At 39.3% G+C, this 20,034-nt stretch overlaps 1 protein-coding gene across 1 annotated transcript in view; it reads left to right on the plus strand.

Moving 5' to 3' along the window:
* Positions 1 to 9,262: 9,262 nt before the first annotated feature.
* Positions 9,263 to 20,034, plus strand: part of LOC104342814 (cytosolic phospholipase A2 epsilon-like) — a 37,254-nt gene continuing 26,482 nt past the window's right edge. Inside the window, exons 1-3 of the mRNA XM_086462990.1 lie at positions 9,263 to 9,276; positions 10,995 to 11,133; positions 16,301 to 16,376. Of these exons, the coding sequence (XP_086319116.1) occupies positions 9,263 to 9,276; positions 10,995 to 11,133; positions 16,301 to 16,376 (229 nt within the window). The remainder of the gene's footprint in view (positions 9,277 to 10,994; positions 11,134 to 16,300; positions 16,377 to 20,034) is intronic.

The following is a 20,034-nucleotide window of genomic DNA, read 5'->3' on the forward strand; positions in this document are numbered from 1 at the left end:
CAGGACACAGTACTTCTGTAATGATGTGCCAGCCAAGGACAAAAGTGCACTGTGCGTCTCCCTATTTTAAAATACATGGGAGAAAGAGTGTCAGTGGCTGGGAGGGGTGTCTGTGAAATGCCTGCCTTGTTCCTATGAAGGACCTCTCTGGATTCAGTCATGCTTTTATTTCTGTACTGCTGAAAAGTTGTAGCTTTAACAGTGTGGTTTGTCTATGGCAGATTCTTAGAAGATGTTTTTTTTCAGATTATGGACAGGTTCTGGCTGTCAGTTCTTCTTCACTTTGCGTTTATCCTTCCAGAACGAAACTCTCAGAGTTGGTCTTCTTGTAGTCAGCCTGGACTGATTTTCTCACGAAAAGTTCACTTTCACGGGCATGTGACCCTCTTAAGGGGTGGTTCTTACAGCTACAAACAGGTCAGATATTTCCTTGCAGAGTATCACTAGTGCTTCTAGCTTCAGCCGTTCACACATGGTTTTGTGCTTAACTTTTCTTCTAGGATGCCCCCCAAACAACTGTGGTCATTTGCAAAATGTCTCATTTTAGATTTTCTGGGGCATGGTTTTGCTCAGTCAGGCCCAACTCAAGATTCAACAAGCTTGAAGGAGGCTATTTACATCTTTCACATGTGAAGCCAAAACAGTAGGTTCAGCAAGGAGCAGCAGCAGCCTGCAGCAAATAAGACTGAAAGGTCTTAGAGAGATGAGGAAGGCCTGCAAAGCTCTTGGAAGCTAAAGCTAAGCCTGGAGGGGATGTTTATATTGTTTGCACCCTTTGCCTTTGCAATCCTTGTTCACAAGTACATAATGATAAGCCTTTAGCAAAACATTGAGGAACAGTTTTCTGGGGCATGATTTTCCCACTGTTTCTTGCTAAATGGTCCTACCAGCTTGCATTTCTTTAATACATCCACTTGATAACACTGTACTGAGCTCTCTAATTGTTTGACTCTGGTCAGCTCCTATTAGGCTGTGGAAGAAAAAATTAGAAAGCAAATGCACTTCTGTATTTGTACTACACTACTAATCTTACTTCTTCCTATAGAGTTATAAACCAGAAGCACCATCAGATCATCTCGTCGGACTTGTTAGATGTCAGACCTGTTACCTGCCATGCAGTTACTTAAATGTTAATCCTGATCACCTGTGGCTGACTAAAGTCTATCTTGAAGAAAAACGACCCCTCTTCTTTTAAAGATATTTGGAATGATGAAGTCACCACATTTCATGGAGGGATGTTCTAGTAGGTGATCAACTTCCAGCAATAAGTACGGACCTTGTTTCCAGCCTCATTTAATTTGGCCAGAGCCCAGACTTTAGTTCTTGTTAAATCTTTTCCTGGTAACTTAAAAGCCATTGTGTAACTACTGTTTCTTCATTAAGGTTGATTTTATAAATTACATCAAGGTTACTCGCAGTCTTCTTTTCATCAAACCAGTAGATTCAGCCCTTGAAGTTCTCATTATAAAACACCCTTACTTGCTAACTCCAGCTGTATCTCTGATCTTGCACTCCCTGCAACTCTTCATTGTTCCTTTGTCAAATGCAGACTCCAGTAACCTTCCCACTATTGCTACACACCGAGATGAACATTGCCTTGTTATTCTTACATTCTTACAAATATATGGCTTCCCAGTTTCTGTATACAGAATCCAGTAATCCAGTTGTCCTTATTTGCCATTAGAGACTTCTGCTTAGTTGTTTGCCTTCCATAAGCTGGTGTGCTAGTGTTTGCCACACTACAGTCTTCCCTTTTGTAAGAGGAAGTAAATTGTAACATGAATTTGTCATTCCTCTAATCATAACTTCACACTTCAGTGTGTTAGAATTAACTGTGGTTAATCAGGCCAGTTTATCACGCAGGTCAGATCGTTCCGTACAATTGCCCTGTCCTTGGTATTACTCAGCACTCCATCCATCTTCTACTGCATATCTGGCCAGTCAGGATGTCATGCTTGTTTCCAAATCCCTCATGAAAACATTAAATAGAGTTTGAGACTGGTAAACTCTTAAAAACTTCTCAGAAGAAAACTTTTTTCACTGATGTTTTTCACTGAAGACTAATTCTGAAATCAGCTAACAAATTCTTAATGTTAGTAATATATACTGTTTTTCAATCTTTGCATAACAAAATCTAATTTGCACAACAGACTACAAGTAAAAAATCCCCCTGCAATTACAGGATAGAACAAAACCAGCTTCTTATTAAAAAAACCCACTATTTTATACTGACAGGCTTCCAGGAGGTAGCTCAGGGCTTACCAAAACTGCTCATCACCTTACAGGGAATCTGTAGCTAATGCTAAACCCGGAAAGTTTTCTTTCATGCAGTTACCTTGCATCACCATTTTACTCTCCCATGCACCTTACTGGTGGGACACCCTGTAATTGCTTTGACATCCTTTACAGCTCTATTGCACTCTGGTCACTGAAAGACAGCTCCAGGACCCTGGTTTGCAAGATCAATGCATCCATAGGAACAGCACACTTCTTTCTTGGCCATATACCAGCATTACCTCTAGTACATAGCTAAGATAAGGAAATAAAGAAGAATTTCTGTGCATAATCCAGATATAGGTAAGACTCACAAAGCTTAATAGAAATAGATTTTAAATAAATGAAAAAGAAATGCACAATTATATCTACCTTTATTAAGATCAGCTTCCAACAGATTTCCTGTCCTTTTCTTCTGTCCTTTTATTTCCCAGCTATATAGTTCTTAAGCTCTTTACTGAACCATATGGCTAGGCATTCAGTTCATATGCAAGTCAGGTAGGTCCCTTATTTCTGCCTTCATGGAAAGGGTTTCAGACATCATTTTTACTCCAGATCTCCCTGGGTGTTTTTATATATGTATACACACACACACACACACACATATATGGAATTTGACTGGGTGGAACCATCTGCTGTCCAGACAGTAAATTGTACTAGTTAATGACCAACCTAAGGCTAACTAACTACATGTCATCAATCTTTTTTGGGGGAAAACACTCCCTTGTGTGGTGAAGTTTTCAGTGTATAATTGTTTTGTACGCTGAAACTTGTATTTAATATAAACATGCATACATCAGCAAATGCTGTACAAAACATATGAAACATGAATCAGAAGAATGTATGTAACCCGAAACTGGTTACATGCATTAAAATAGGTATTGCTATTAACTACTTCAAGGATGATGGAGCTTTTGGTGTCTATGACTACCAGCCCACATTTTTGAGTAACAGCAAGAGAATCAAGAGTGGTATTATATGATAACTGATTTTTAATTATTCACATATTGTGCCCACTACTGCAATGGCAGCCCGGGTAACCAATCTACTGGTACCTCAACGTGTTCCTCTTGCTATTTTCGAAAATTGGTACGATATTCACTTTCTTTCCATTTTCTGCAGTTCTGCAGTATCCCAAGAATTAAAACAGCTGGACCACAGACAGTCAAGAATCCTCCCAGACTACGCTTTTGGAACTCACTGGTAAGAATGATCTCTGTTCTGTCTTAATATGTGTTGTGTGGCTATGTGTTGTGAAGCAGTTCGTAATATTCATTGATGAAACATGTAAAGTCTCTTCTTTCCCAACATAGAATACAAGTGTTTTATTAGCATTCCTCTTTAGCTGCATCATTAGTAATTATTTTGCTATCTCTATGAAGTAATATGTATAGGCCTTTAATAGGATTTTGCTTTCTCCTCATATAGGTTTCCTTTATATTTGTTTATATACATGTGTATATATATATGCTTCCTATTGTCACCCTTGGAAAATGTGTTTTTTCTATATTCTATAAGTTTGATTTATGTTGAAAGTTTCCTTTTTCCCATTTTCCCATGTACTGTGCATTGCTTTGTCACATCCAGCTGCTGCCTTCCTACTGCCTCTGAAAGAGGTCGGGCTTTCAGCCAGAATTGTGCAATTGGGATAGCCCATATACCACTGAGATTTCCTCAGCTGCAGCAGGAACAGATAGTTATGTCTCCAGAGACATCTTTTAGCCCACCGTGACCTTTCCCACTGTTTTTTAGCATGAAGCTGCAATGTTGAGCCTCCAAAGCAGTAGGAATTCCTCATTGTCAATCACACAAATGTTTTATCAACTAGTCTGACCTTATCATTGTCTTGGACTTGTGGAACTACAGAGAATAATTAATTTTCCTTTCACGTCATATCTGTGCAACGTGATCTAATTGAGTAGGTTTTAGTCATTATATCACATACGGTCAAAGTATCAAAACCATGTGAGAGTTGCATGCTATATCTGCTTAGACAGGTTTCCACATGCTTCAGTAACATGTGGCTCCCTTTCATTTATTGTAATGGATATTCAGCAATGTTCGCCTCTATAAATTTTTCTTTCTTTAATCTGTGTTTTCTTGACCTGACCTAAGAGTCATGCTTGCCTTTGATGTCTGCGAGTTTTAGCACAGTATCATGTTGCAATGGTGTTTTAATTCAGCATGTAATAGGATGTACTTACATAGTTGTCTATCTTGATCTCCAGGAGAATGTTTCTTTCCTTACGCATTTCTGAAACACTTCCTTAAGATGTTTTGCAATTGTTTCTTTAAAGCCTTTCCATGTGGAGCTGTTAACATAGTTTAATCTTTGTGATCAGCCCTTTTGTGAGTAAGTGGCTACACTAGATTCCTGCACAGGTTTATATTTTGTTCAGTGGGAGCATGTGGAATGATAGCTGGATTCTTTTGCCTACCAGCCCCAAATTCTCCCACACTCAGCTCCCCAAACAACTGCAAAGCCTTTTGGGACTCCCTGAGAAATGGCTTTGTATTGTTAGCAGCCGTGTGGAGTCAGGCATGTAGCATCACTAAGACCACATCCCATGGGCAGCTGGTGCAAGGCATGGATGATAGGTCCATCTATGATGGCAATAAATGCAGGTTTACGGGGTGTCTGTGTGACTCCCAACAGAGACGGGGTTTGTCAAGCACTGCTTACATGACCTACCAAATGCCCTGGAAAGGCTGTCACTCCATCCTCCCAGTGACAACACACTGTATATAGGGCAAGATACGCTGCCATGCACACCTCTTCAGATTGCACAATGGGTCACAAGGCTTGAAGGCAACAAGGCAATGGGAACACAGCCTCTGCACATGTGGAGAGATACGGGATGCAAAAGCTTCTGCAACAGCCAGGCCTTTCTCATGCAAGAAAGAAGCACCAGGAATTTCAGCAGTGCAAGATTAACTGGAGTATCACCTAACCCTGTGCTTCCTCTTCCTCTTCAGCCTGCAAGTGGGACGGGAAAAGTCCACAGTGCCTGGCAGCCTTTCCTTGGTTGGGTATGCCTTCCCTAAGATTGTCTTTTTCTTATAGCTTGTGTTTTCTTGCCGGGGCTCTCATACTGGAGGCAACCACCTGCCCCAGGTTGTGGAGGAGAAGGGAGCTGATTCTTTTAGGGCAGAATCCCTTGGCTGTTTCTGTCCCTCTCAGTTGATTAGGAGGGAGAGTCTTCATTCTCTTGCAGTACTGCATCAGATGTGAGCTCTGGTCTCAGAGTGCAGTGTCCTATCCTCTTCTGTAACACAGCAAATGACAGAAAAGTTAGCAATTTCCTCATACCGAAACCTAAGCCATTGCCACATTGAGAAAAGCAGTCTCCTGATGTCTGCTGAAACACTCTGGCTATGCTGCTCTTGGCTGAAAAGACAATGCACTCAGAAAGGTGACATGCTCACCTTAACACTGAGGAAGTAAAAGAGATCCTGCTTAGCAATGAGGAAGACTTTGAGGAGCTACCAGAATCAGTGGCAAACCTGTCACCTGCATCAGGGTCCCCTGATGCTGCTTGGGACTTTCAAGTAACAGTCTTTATTGGAAACAATTCTCTCTCTCTAGTCAGCAAATGCACTCTGGTGACCAACAGTTTTATGCATGGACTAGATTTTTGTAATTTAACTCTTGGAGCTAACTGAAATGAACACTGGAAATTTAAAGTTGATGACAGCATATGCTAGACAAGAAAAGGAAACCCAAAGGCATAGCCCACCAGCACTTGCTGCTTTTATTAAGATACCAAGATACTGTTAACTTACCACAGCTGGAAAGGTTTAGAAGCCAATTATTTCAGGATAAGTTGCTTTAGCAGTCTTAATGTGTTTTAGTGTTTGATGGGAGGCTATGGTGACAGTGGTAAAAACTAGGATCCTACACAGGGCATGCCTTACAAAAAGAAAGTCTAATATAAGAAATTTATATATAAGCTTAGTAATAAAAAGGTATCGTGCTCATTCACATGCACAGGTCTCACAACAAGTTAGAACAACCAGAAGAGAGGTTATGTAAGAATAACCAGACCAAATAATCTTGCAAATCCGAGCTATTGTCAGTATTTTTCCGGGACATTAAGCACTTCTTGGACTGTTTCTGAAATATTTTCTGAATTTAAGTTTTCTCTAAGTTTGGGTAAAGTTAGTACATTTGTAATGACAAATATCTATACCCCATATTTGTCATGGGAGGAGCATACAGGGCCCTCCTAAAAGCAATATAATACTCCTAGTGGAGAGAAACACCTCTTTCTCTGCTGATCTGACTATTGTCCAATTTTTCTCAGGCCATTTCCCTTTTTCTATACTAACGTGTTCATATTTGTATTATGGATAAATATATATATACCTTTCTTATGATGAGCAATATATTTATGTTATTAAAATAAAGGGCATATTGTTCAGCAGCAGCAACAATGTGGATCAGGCAAAGTTGCACAGCCATTGACATTATAAAGCTTGATTGTTGTGAATAATATTTAGTATTGCTGTCATGGAGACTGCTATGGTCTCTCAGTTTCTGACATGTACATTTTTGCTTTTATTCAGATGGAGTACCATGTATTACTGCTTTTAATACGTCTGAAGCATCATACTGTTATGAGTCACATTGGCTGCATCTTCCTGTATCCCTGGGGAGTAGAAGATGGCTGCTTCTAGTAAAGATACTGAACAGGAGTAAACCAGAAGGGCTTTCAGGGAAGCTGGACCCTCCCTTTCTCCTTTTTCAAAAGGTGATCTGGGAAATCTGAGGGGAAGATGTGCTGAAGCAAGAGGGGCTGATGACTTTGCTAGGGCATGATATGAAAAAGCCCATGATATGGGGATGAGACATAGAGAAGAGTCTATAAGCTGCAAAGGAGCTGGAAAGGATGGGAAAGAGGCTGAAGGGGGTTATCAATGGGAACGATTGAGAAAAGTCAAAAGAAAACACAAAATCTAGCTGATTTTTTATTTGTCCTTAGCAATCACTTTAATAAATCTTTGAGGAATTAACTCTGATCCAACAGATGTCCTTGAGCATTAATGTTAAAACTGGCCTAGCTGTGTCATTGGTTGTAGTTTTAGATCATGTTGATTGCAGTCTCAGCTTAGTCAGGAAAAATAAAAAATTATTACAGGAAAAAGCCTCAAATGAAAACCAGGTCAAGGCAGACCAACTTTGAATGATTTCCATCTCACCAGTAGCTCACCAGCTGACAGACAGACCCCAAAATTACCATAACTGTGGGTACCTAAGGGTGGCCTGGCATAGATTTTCTGCTCCTTGAGCAGCACTTTGACCTCTGGAGCTCTGCCCCACAAGTGTGGGAATGCATTGCTTTCAGATAGCTGTAGCAGTCCTCTCCTCTCTGTCTTTCTCTCTTAGATTCCCCATTTGTCCCAAACATGCCTCAGATGCTTATGAAGCAGCTGCTGAACTTCCATAGACTTCAGCTTGGGGTTTCATGGAAAACTCAACTTTGTATTTTTCCCTTAATACCCCTGGGCACGAGCTACCACTGTGCAGCCTGTGCTTTATGAACAGCAGTCCCATGTCAAGCTGTCCCGTTCATGATCACAGCGGCCTTAGGTGATTCTGAACTGGAATATGGCAGGAAGTTTGTACTTGTACTGGTACTTGCAGCATTGCATTTTGCATTCTCTACCACTCCGATTATTGCAAAACCTCTTCTTTGTTATTCGAAAGAATCCATGAGAGGATTTTTCATTTGTATGATAACAGAGCTTTTGCCCAAGGGTGTTTTGCAGCTTCACATTTTGACAGGGTGAATCACATGTTAACAACACAACCAAGTTCCTCAATGTCAGGTTCCCTCAGCATCAGTAACTTTGGAAACAAGCAATCAAAGAGGACATACTGATTACTCAAGGTGGGATTCACCTCACCTACCTTCAGCCATTCAGAATTTAGGTGTCAAGTATGACCTGGACATTTAGGCTTCTCCAGAAGAATCCAGTATAGGGGGACTTAGTCACTACCTGCAGTTGCCACACTTGCTTTTTCCTCCATTGAGTACACAGGGAACACAGGAAACCGGCTTCGACTGACATTTAGATTACTTAATTCAGGTGAGGTCAAGCCTATCCTAAGTACGTGCCTTCTGAAAAGGCCATGTTTGCCTCAAAAGGAATAGTGTTTCATAGCAAAAAGCAATCTGAACTATGAACTAATTTAGGAAATTCAATACCAGTGCCAGCTTTGAGTCAAAGGTACCTTTGGCTGCCTCTGACTTGAGCTTAAAGAACAGGTATTTCGTATCAGGAAGTCTTGAGTCAGGAAAGAAGAGTTAGTTGTTAGGCAACAAGCAACTCTTAGTCACCTAAGGGATGCTGGAGGCTTCTTCCCCTGCCTCATTTCCTTTTGTCTTAAAACCAAAGGTACAATATGACACACGTAAATGAAAACCGGATCTCTGCAAAAACCTCACACCCATTAGCTTCTATACATAGCAGAAACAAGACCTGGAGCTGATAACCTTTGTGGGGCACAATTACAAAGAAATTGTAGCTAACATTCTCATCCCTCTGTTGTGGTACCACACCTCTTCTAGGCACTTCAATCAAGGATACAGATAGTCTGTAACAGAAGAAACAGAAAATGTGTGTGCTTTTGAGTGTACGGCTACTTTTCTTTAAATTGTTTCTTGCAGATTCTAAATTTTTTTTTACAGAAATGTAAGTGCTCATACTAAGCAAAGCATCAGCTGAAGTGTGGGAGAGGCTTGTGACTATTCATTGGCTACTGCCGTAGTTTGTCTAATTTTGGTTTTAATTAAGCAGTTCCTGTTCCATCAAAAGGTTTCAATATAATGATGGCAAGAAAGGGAATTTACATCAAACCTTTCCCTTGCACTATGCATTAAAATAAATGTGCTTATTTAATTTAAAAAAAAACCCCACACAATACAAAACCAAAACAGAAAATGTAGGCATAAAATTAAACCTAACAAATCAAACTTTTGCAACGATGGAATACTGCAGGTAAGACGATCAAACTGTCTTGACTTGTTCTCCTTGTAACCCCGGCTTTTCATATTGATTCCTCTGTGCATGTAAGAAAAGTATGTAATGAGACTGCTAGAAGTGATTTGGTTTGTATCTAGTTTCTGTCAGTCAAGGTTCTTGTACAACATTGATTGCCACAGTCAGCATGGCTGTGATTTCATACTTATGCAGGTCTCTACTAGGAAGCATCATGCTTTGTCACCCTATTAATCTCAAGCCCTTTCATAATCACTACTTTTAATCATTTGGGAAGACTTTCAATACAAATGTATGTATATCTAATAATGCTTGCATAATGTATTAGAAAATTTAATCATTGAGCTTCCTAGAGGTGTGCTGAACACATACAGATCCTCATTAAATAAAAAAAATCATAAAATGTACAGGATTAGTCCATTAAATTCCAATTATCTGCTAGTAATGCCCAGCTGGATGGTGATTTGAATAAAGTTGCTCAGAAATTTGAATGTTTTTTGCATCAGAAAATTACATTCTGAACTGGGGGGGAAAGAAAAAGAAGAATTAAAATCTCCTAAATCACTAAATTATTTTAGTTTGTTGGAATGTTTCATGATTTTTCAAGGTGAAATGTTTGAATCTCATTTAAATTTCTTAAGATATATACTGTATTAAATGTAAAGTCCAGAAATAAGTAAAACATTTTAAATGGAAAAGTAATACCTCATGTTTTAGAGGGCACAAAAATGTTGCCTTTCAAATTTCTCCCTTATTCCATTTCTTTTGAAGTAGAACACAATAACAGAAACAAACACGTATGCACAAATCATGATGCAATAGCACTTTTCAGGGTAAAATATTCCTTCAGAAGAATTCTTAATACCTTCATACATAAATGTCTTGCTCCTAATGATCAGCCTCATTTTTTTTAATTGGTTTTTTATTGTGGAGGCAATGGCATGTGAAATTCAGGGTCTTTGCATGAAGACAATAGGTAGATGTGTCTATTAGGCTATTATTATAATCACTTTTAGATTGTCGCAGTAGGTTTACCTCTCATAGATCATCTCTATCAGATCATCAGTCAGGTTATCACTGTTGTTACATTTCCATGAGCCCCCAGGTGGGAAAGATTTACTCTCCTAAGCAAGCTAGCTAAGTCACAAGACCTGCAGATACGAACATTCACACCTTACAACAGATGTGCTCTTTGGACAAGTAATGTGGGTGGGAAATTTTCCTGTTTCAGAAATCATGGAGGGGTGGAGCTCTGACTCAGTGTAATAAAGCACCTGTTCAGCAGCTTCTGACACTCTTTAAGGCTGTAAATTTGTTTCAGAAGGCACTGGCAACTGTGGAGCCTAATACTCAGGAGCCATTTGCAGCACCTGCTTTTAATGCAGCAGCGATCTCGATGGCATCAACCCCTGCTTTCCCTCAGGTAAGTGGAAAACAGAACAGCCCTGGCAGGATTCTCTGAGAATTTGATTCAGATTGTCCCCAGACTATAAACAGGTCAAGTCCACTGTTATCTGTAGGACGTAAATCTATAAGAAAACAAGATTGTCCTTCCTTGGCTATTGCAGCTGTGAGGACCTGGAGTCAATATCTTTCCACATAGCACAGAAACAGCTGCCACTTTCCTGGCACGTTCATTTTATCCACCATAAACAGTGAGGAGGTGTGAATTGCTCACACCACATTGCAATTCCACATTGAGGAGTTTAAATAAGTAGAAAAATTGGTCTTTACTCTCTTTTTCATTGCTTGTTCTCTGTCCCTCAACAGCATTCAAGCAGCAAATCAAGCCTCTTGGAAAATGAAGAAAGAAAAGGGATGATGCACTACATAGCCCCAACCAACATTGATGCTAAGGTACCAACCTCAGCAAATTAAATATAGGTGGGACTAAACCAACATTTTTTTGAAAAGGGTAGCATTTTTTTTTTTTTCTCAATTTGGTCATTGAAGGTTCATATGTGTATTTAGAAATAGAAATATTTCATGGAAGAAAATTTTATTTAGGTGAAACATCTGCATTCCATTATTTTTTATTTCATTCCTTTATTTACATAAAGTGTGGGTTTTTTCATGGTTTTATTCCTTGGATAAATTCCTTAGGGAAAATGTTCTTAATTTACTGCTAACATGGAACTGACTTTGGCCTTCTTTTAATGCTATCTATCTCTATTGACTCTAATGGAGTTTTAGCCCAGAATGAATGGAGAATGTTGTCAGTGTTGGAAAGTCAGAGCATGGTTGGTGGCGATCCTTTGGGTTTTGGTCATTGATGCTAGTTTCCAGAACAAATGCTCACTTTGATCACTGGGCAACTCATCACAACAGAAGAAGAATAATTCTAGCAACCTTTGCAGGGCCTGTGACAGAGATACATTTGCATCAAACATATACCATCTGTATCAGTGATGGTGTTGCCTCCACTCTCGGTTAGCTTGCAGCTGAGTAGGCATTGTGTCAAGCTGCCTCAAAGTGAAACTGGGGGCCTCCAAAAAAAAGTTAACTCACTTTTGATGATATCTTAAATGGCATGTGATTCAAGTGTCTATAGCTCATAGGAAACCTGTATGTTTAATTTCTTGTTTGTGTAACCAGACTTCCAAATTGATAGAAGACTAAGAATGTAATTTTTCTTATGTATGTCACAACCTCATCAAACTGATCAATCAAACTGATATCTTGTTAGCAGCGTTCTGCCATCTCCTACAGATGGAAGCTAGTGTACAAAAAAGGTGGCAAAATATCAGTGGGGTGTGAAACAATGTAAATGGCAAAGTAGCATAACCAAAACTGACACAGTATTTGGGTGTTCATCATTTACTCTGTGTGTGCTAAAGCTCAGCAAGAGAATGTACTAAAGCAGGAAAAGCAGCTATTGGGGAGTGCAATGACATGATCTCCGTAGCATTTTTGTAATGATTTACAGTATTTATACTGAAGTTGTATTTTGGTTTAGAATATCCATGGCTAAAAGCATCCAACCCTTCTTTATCACTAAGGTAGTTACATGTCTATAAAGATTGTTAGAATCCAGCACACTTTTGAATGTAAATAAAGTAATATTTAAAAAATCCTGTGGCCATAAACCCCATACAGGGGTGATGGGACCCTTTCCACAGATTCGTTGTTCTTGTCACAATTTCTCCTTATCAAATGAACCTCTGAAAGTTCTGTTTGCTATCCACAGACAATCCCAGGCACTCTTTAGTTGCCACCTGCTTTTGAATATGTCTTCTCTCTTTTGTAATAAAGCTCGGCAGAAAACTGGCATTAAAGGCACAAACTTGTGCAAGCTTGCAAATTTCTGCCTCTTACTGGCATTGGGTTTCCTGGGCAGCTTTCAGTAATTCCCTTGATTTTACAAGCCATAGCTTGCCATCTGCAACAGGAGGTTATTTATTAGTAGAGAGGCATTATACAGTATAACGTGCTTACAGCAGATCTTGAGTTCCAGAACAATCAAACAGGTGCAAACCTTTCCTTAATGGTAATGTTTAAGTATTTGCCTGAGTACTTGCTTCAGTTTGGGAGGACTTTGTGTAGCTTTGTGATAAACTGAATAGTTACTGCATTGGGTTTAGAAAAACACGCCCAGGGTCTGCGCATGGAATTTAGCGGTGTTGCCTACCTACAGCACAAAGTCAAATATGCCCCATGCTAGATTTTCAGGAAAATGTAACAACCTTGTGAAACCTCCTTTATATTTTAAAATGGATAGGAGCATCAGAAAACATCTCTTTAGCTGTTCCAAGGAGTTCCAAGTTGACAGTTTGCCTTCTAGCACCTTACACGTGAATACAGGAAAGATGAAACATACTAAAGGAAGATCATAAATAGTTGTAAGGTAGCCCACATTACAGTAAATCTAGAAAATGTATCACTGGATATTATTTGTTAGTGCATTGTCTTCTACAGAGCAATTTGTTATTTCCAAAAGTAATAATAATAATAAAAATATTAGTGTTTTCTTTGGCTTAGCAGCTTAAAAAAATAGTTGTTGGCTCATCATCTGTGAATGCACTGAAAACTTAAATATGGTAATGCAAAGAGCAAGAAACTAGGACGCACACTTTCAGTTCAGGATTAGTAGTATTAACACAGGATAGGGTGGGGAGGCCCTCCCAAGTATTCTGCTGGACACAAAATCAGAAACCAGAGAAGAACTGGGACAATTTTAATCAGTTTTTTATTTGAGTGATACATGTAGTCATGCACATTCCTTAACAGTTTGCCACAAAACTAGAAAAAGCCATGACATTACCAAGGGCTCTGTCACCCCTCCCTCTTAAACAAGTACCTGTGACTGAAGTGTGTCATGTAAGGTTATCTTTTATATGGGTAACAATGAGCCTTTAAGGATGGCTGCTCAGTCTGACCATTACTCTGTCATTGCAGGGATTAGCCCAGAGGTTCAGGGTACACAGATTTTATCTTTGTTAGAGTGGACTGCAAGAGGATTTTCTTATCTACTGTGAATTCTCAAATTTTGGTAATACTTTCTTTGTTCTAGGTATCAGAAATTGCTCCTGGCTTAATATGGAATGCAAATTTTGTGCTGAAAATGGTTGTTTATGATAATTAGTCACTCATGGATAGTTGATTACATTACCAACTCCCTCAACTAATCATTTTTCTAATGTAACACAAATGATAATCAGTAGCAGCAACACACTTGCTTTTTAGTTTATTAGCATTGTTCAGTGGGTTATTGCAATGAAATGCTGACTGAAGGGAAAAGCTGATTAGTTGCATGACTTCCATTGATGGCACCAGACACCTGAGCTTCAGTTATAAGAAGATGTTATTCTGCTCTTTGAATTTTCTGGAGTAGTTTTCATGTCTGGCATTTGGCCATGAGAAAAGTATTATATGGAGTAATTTTTCATTAACTGCCTTCTCTAAGGCAGATAAGTCTCCTTCTCATGTGTCTCAGAGATGTGCTTTATAGTTAATAGTTTGCTTAATAGTAGCAGCTCTCTTCAAAGGCATTGGTGTCTCAAAGTATTATGATGATGATCACTGAATATTTTTCCTCCTTTGATGCCCTAAGAAATGGATGAAAGTGTTTTCTAGGACAGATTGTTTTTTTCTGAAGGACTTTCATTTAGGTGGTTTGGCCATCTGAGTGTTATACTGAGAAAAAGCAAGAGGGGTTCAGAGTCAGACTCGTTCCAAGTGCTGTGAAAACTCTTTTCTAATTGGTAAAAATGTTGAGAATATGGAGATAAAACTAGCATTTTCATTATTCCTTCAAATTTAAAGTAACCATTGTTCTTGGGGGCAGGCTAATACCAGAATTAATGTTCCAAATAAACCATGCTGACCCAATGAGTAGACCCAGAGAGCGAGGCTCAGGCTGAGGGAAGTTCAGCCGTGACTTGCCTGGCTGCATGTTCTCTGCCACCAAACACACTTACTGAATGCACCTCTCAGGTTCACATCACACTTTCCCCTGTTTTTAATTCCTTGAGTCTCTTTCTCCATTCTCTCTCTTGTGGTCTTTGTTCCATGACTGAATGCTGGGTGTGATCTGGCTGATATAGCCTGTACCTTTCTGTCTCCCAGGACTCTGATTTCTCAGGCAATAGGGTGAGATTTTCTCCTGGTACACAGAGTTTCCATGCACAGCTCACTGGCTTTTCTCTTACACAGCCCTTAATCAGAGCTCTCCTCCTGGAGGTGAGAAATAATTCTTGCTTCTCATTCAATCAAATTTCTAATCTGTACATTATGGCTGATCAGACACTCTGCCTTATTGTTGCCTTGGCAAGCTCTGCAAATTTAAATAAACTCCTGCTTTTTGCACCAAGCCACCTTCCTGTGACACTAAATATCCCCATTCTCTTTCTCACCATGATTCCGCATGAAATTAGGTGTTTGAACCCTTGCATAATCTTTGATGCTATCTAATCTGTGTAGTATCTTACTATTCTTCATGGAAACACCGGGTATGTTGTATTGTTTTGGGGTTGGGGTTTTTCCTTCCTAATATAGCCCTCCCACACACTAAATCTCTTATCCGTTTGTCTTCATTTGCATGCAAAGTATGAGGTTCTTGTGATGCATTCTTCATATAACCTCTACTCTAGTCTGCTGCAATTGCACTCAGGAATTAGCGCACAATCAGTGCTTGGTGTAAACGTGTCTTCACAAAATCCACACTTGTTTCTGTCATTCTACTTCTTAAAAAGTCATGGTGGTTCATACACATCTCTGACAATCTTTAAAAACACATGTTCCAGAATGCTGGCTGAAGGACTGGTGGCATTAAAGAAGGCTAAGAGAGCACCAACACTAAATGCAATTCCTTTAACTCTTTCCTTTATTTCTTCTGAAATATGTCTGCTAAAGTTTTTATATATTTCTCTAATTTAAGTACTATGTTTGAGAAAGGTATAGAAACAAATGGGCACACCCAATGAGTGTTTGTCCTTTAAGAACACAACAGGTTGAGGTAAGAAGACACAGAGTTATTCCCTGATGATGAAAAAGGAATAGTCTAGCAATAACCGCTGAAACAATAGTGTGGAGCTGGCTCAGCCTGGATTCTGATAATGCTGAGATCTTACCTCCCCTGTCTAGAACAAACAGCCCTATAAAATATCATGTGCCCTATATACAACTTTAAGCAACAGTGATTAATTTCCTATTTAGTTTTGGAATACGCCCACCCAGAAGCCAAGATCTTCTACTCCCATGCCTGATAAAGGGAATGTATTTGTTCTGCACTTAATAGCCCTCTTGTTTTGGGTGTGCTGCTGCTGCACCTCACAGCAAAAAAGTATTAGCATTTTAACTAGTCAACTTATCGAAAACATTCTGACACTACAATTCCTGGTTATAAGCTTGAGCTTGTGGGCAAAGCATTATGGTTATTTTAGGCACTGGTTTTAATATAATAAAATAAACTTTTAGTTAATATGTGTTTAAATTACCCAGCATTTTCTCAAAAAAAATCATTCTTGCCATTTCATTGGATAATTTCATAGCTTGAGAATTGTTGAAATTTTGTTATTTTTTTCAGCAGGAAGAAATGTCACCTTACTCCCTGCTCACTGTAAGAATCATAAAGTTGACAAATGCTCATCAGGCAGATGTTTGTAAGTACCAGATTTTCTTACTGACATTATACAGTTCTAAAACTACTGAATCAGCCCCTGCCTGTGCTAGCCGCTGCATAAATGCAAAACACAAAAAGAAATCACAATCGAAGCCAATTTCTGCCACAGAATATCTATTCACAAATTTAGAGGTACTATGTTGTCTTTTTTTTTTTAAGAATTCAACAACAGACCAATGCCAGGTAGGCTATTGACTAAATCTTTAAGACTTTCATCAGTCAGAAAAGCACAGACAAGTTGGCTATTTCAGAGGTGTCAAAATATCCTAACACCAGTTTTAATACCCAGGTGTTTATATCCCACGCCTATAACCAATACATAGAACACAGGGCTGAAATATTTACACATCAGTCACTCTTAATTCTTTTCTCTAAAGAGCCGTGACACGTCACATCTCAAAAGTTCAGTGAGGTGTACAGTGTACATGTCCTAAGCAGCCACGTTTTTATGGTTGTTTCTGACTCTTGCCCACCATTGAAAGCTGTATAACAGGAATCTTTTGGGGACTGTAGTACATGATAGCTTTACAGCTTACATGCAAAGTGTTCTGAGAATATGCGGTATGTCACCAGCCCTTACCTGGTGTTCCACTTCCACAGAGGTTTTTCTCTGGAGAATTTTCTCCTGCCATTCCTACACGTGCCTCATGAACATGGCAGGTCAGTAACTACAGTTTTACATATCCCTTTACCATATTGTTCCTCCATTTGCTGTGCATTTTCTTTCCCTTTTGGGAGATTGTGCTGAAGTTCACTAACACCACAGCCTCTCCAGTGCCCAACACTTCACATAACACGTTACCTCACTCCTCTGTCTTTCCACATTTTAATATTTTTATTACAGCCAGAGGATCCATCAAAGTGAAAAATCATTTACAATTGCTGTTTGCACAGGCCAAGAGTCAATTCTTTAGCTATGGTACTCCAAAATGTGGTGGTTTCAGTGCAGTTACCAAAGTTGTCACAGAAAATGGCTGTACATCGCATGTCACACCCTCAGATTGTCTTGATACACTCCCTGAAGTTAGAAACTCAGACAATATCTATGACACGCACACTTTTCCAAAGAAGTAAGATGAGGTACCCCATTCTGCCAGTAAACCAGCAGCTCTGATCCAGAGTACTTTGGCCTGGAGATCCTACAAGTTTTTTTTCAGAAGACTACTCTGGACTAGACTCCTCACTAGTGGTCAGGCAGCTCTAAAGGTCCATCTTTCCATGAGGCAGCAAGTCATCTGACAGACTTTGAGGAAGGCTAAGGACATGGCAGGATACCTTCTTGTTTTCTCCAAATGAACATTACTTGTTTTCCACTGGATAATTCAGAGACAGCAACATTTTCACCTCAAACACTACCATTTGTTTTTATCTTCATCTTCTGATGGAACAATATTCTACAGAGAAAATTTCTTACCACCTCTGTATTCCACTCACTTTGGCATTTCAAGAATGTGGATGTCAACACTGTTGATTTTCCAACCAAATGGAGAGAAGTGTTCAGTTCACATGTTCTGGGTTTCAGAGAATAGAAGAAATATCATAGGACAGCAAAGAAGGTCAAATTAATCTCTGTTCTTTTTCACAGCTATGAAGCACTGCACATACATGCAAGACCTCATCTTCATACTTTTGAAGTGCTGATTTAATTTCTTTTAATGGCACCCTTGATACAGAATGGAAATTGAATGACAAGATTAGAACCATGATTCACTGGCTTATGCAAAGGGATTGCACAAAGCAAAATGATGCTGCGTTCTCAGAAAACAGAGTTACTGTTATGACCTTGTCCTCCATCCTGAGGACAGTGGGAATTCAGAAGTCTTGCATAATGAGATGCAGACATTTAGAAAATTCCCATTATAACCAAAATGTAAATCTCTGGAGCAGTGATCAAGATGTGCTGGCTCAGTTTTTAGCTCTGTCAACAGCCTTGTTGTATAAGTTTAGACAAGTCATCCAAACACTCTGTGCTTCTGTTACCTTACATATAAAACATAGATAACAGAGTATCTTCTCCCGTACATTTTCTCTCTTGTCTATTTAGATTATGTGCTCATTTTGAAAGGGATTATGTGTTATTATGTGTAGAGAGATCCTAATTTAAGATGCAAAGTAAGTCCTAGAAACAGTGAGAAGTATCTTCAGACTCTATTGTTAATTACCAGTAAACAAGATTTGGGGACCAGCAGGTGAAAAAAAGGATGTCTTTCTCTCCTTTCTGCTGGTAATTCCCCAGGTACTCTGTGACTTTGGGCCTGTTTCTTAAGGATATCATACCATAATGGAGCACTGTAAACCTTCACACCATTGAACAAGGGAGATAAACAAATACTGAATAGCTCTTTGTTGACTGAGCAGAAACCTGCCTGTGCTCTCAAAGAAGCTGGAGTGTCCCAGGAAAAATAGTGTGAGACCATGTGATTTAAATACTTAAGTATTTAAATACTAAAGTACAAGGCAAAAAGATATCTTGTAATTTTTAAGTGCTTGGTTTTGCACTGATACTGATGTCGTTTTAACTTAATGTTTTGTTTTTAACACTTGAAAGTACTTGAAGTATCAGAAAAATAAAATAGTTGTACATGTTGATGTGGGCTAATGAGAATTAGTAAATGATGTTTACCTAGCCTTGTCTTAGCAATAGGATCTTTTCCCCTGGAAAACAGATTATAAGCAGCTGATACAGGTGCTATCTGAGATATCAGTGGAACGCTGACAATTTTTGTGATAACATATTTCAGATTTCCCTAGATTTTCACCTTCCAAGTATCAAATCCGGGAACAAGCCACCTTTCCAACCAAGTGCAGCAGCTTCAATGACTTGCTTTTTCTGCCCACATGCTGTCTTCCCATCTTTCTAAGCACACAGTTATCTGTTTGCTTGAGTTTCTGTTCACCTCCACTTGGCTAAAACCTGTGCCATTTCCCTGATTTTTTCTCTCAGTTCATTGCAAGTGTAGTCATGCCAGGTCCTTTGGCCATTAGAGCGCTTATATTTTTCTTTGACTGACTTGCCATATTCTGGCTTCATTGAACGCTGTTTTCTATATACTTTCATTGACATTCCTCACTATCACATACACCCAACTTGATCCTGGGTGTTTTTTAAACACACATCTCAAGATTCATGGGATGCATGTTTCTCAAGCCTGGGATGGAGTCCCAGTTTATCCTGAAAACTGATGTTACGGCCTTGTCTGTAAACAACACATGCTGGCAGAGCCTGGCAATGATTGTATCTGTTTTCACATAAAGAAAAAAATTCAACAAAAATAAAGCACCCTGATCCTCCTCAATGGATCAATTAGCCCTATTCATATACCTACAGTCACTCCACCACTTTTGTGGGCTCCTCTACACTTAAGTAATATTCAACTCCGACGTTTGCTTCATACTTCATACAACTGGTTTCTGCCTTATCGTGCAAATGCTCTTGACAGACCTGAGATAATTAGTTTTCACTGTGTTCCTAACTGACCTTTATGCCACTTTGTAATCATGGGGCAGACTCAAACACACATTTCTGGCACTCCCTGACCTCACTGTGGGCACTGGAGAGGCTGGTGTGTAGATAAGATCTCTTACACTCAACCAGTCAGGCTGAGGAGGTGGTGGGCATGCTAGAAAGGAAGCAATCC

Source organism: Leptosomus discolor, chromosome 3 (assembly GCF_034619465.1).
Source record: "Leptosomus discolor isolate bLepDis1 chromosome 3, bLepDis1.hap2, whole genome shotgun sequence".
NCBI classification, from domain to species: domain Eukaryota; kingdom Metazoa; phylum Chordata; class Aves; order Leptosomiformes; family Leptosomidae; genus Leptosomus; species Leptosomus discolor.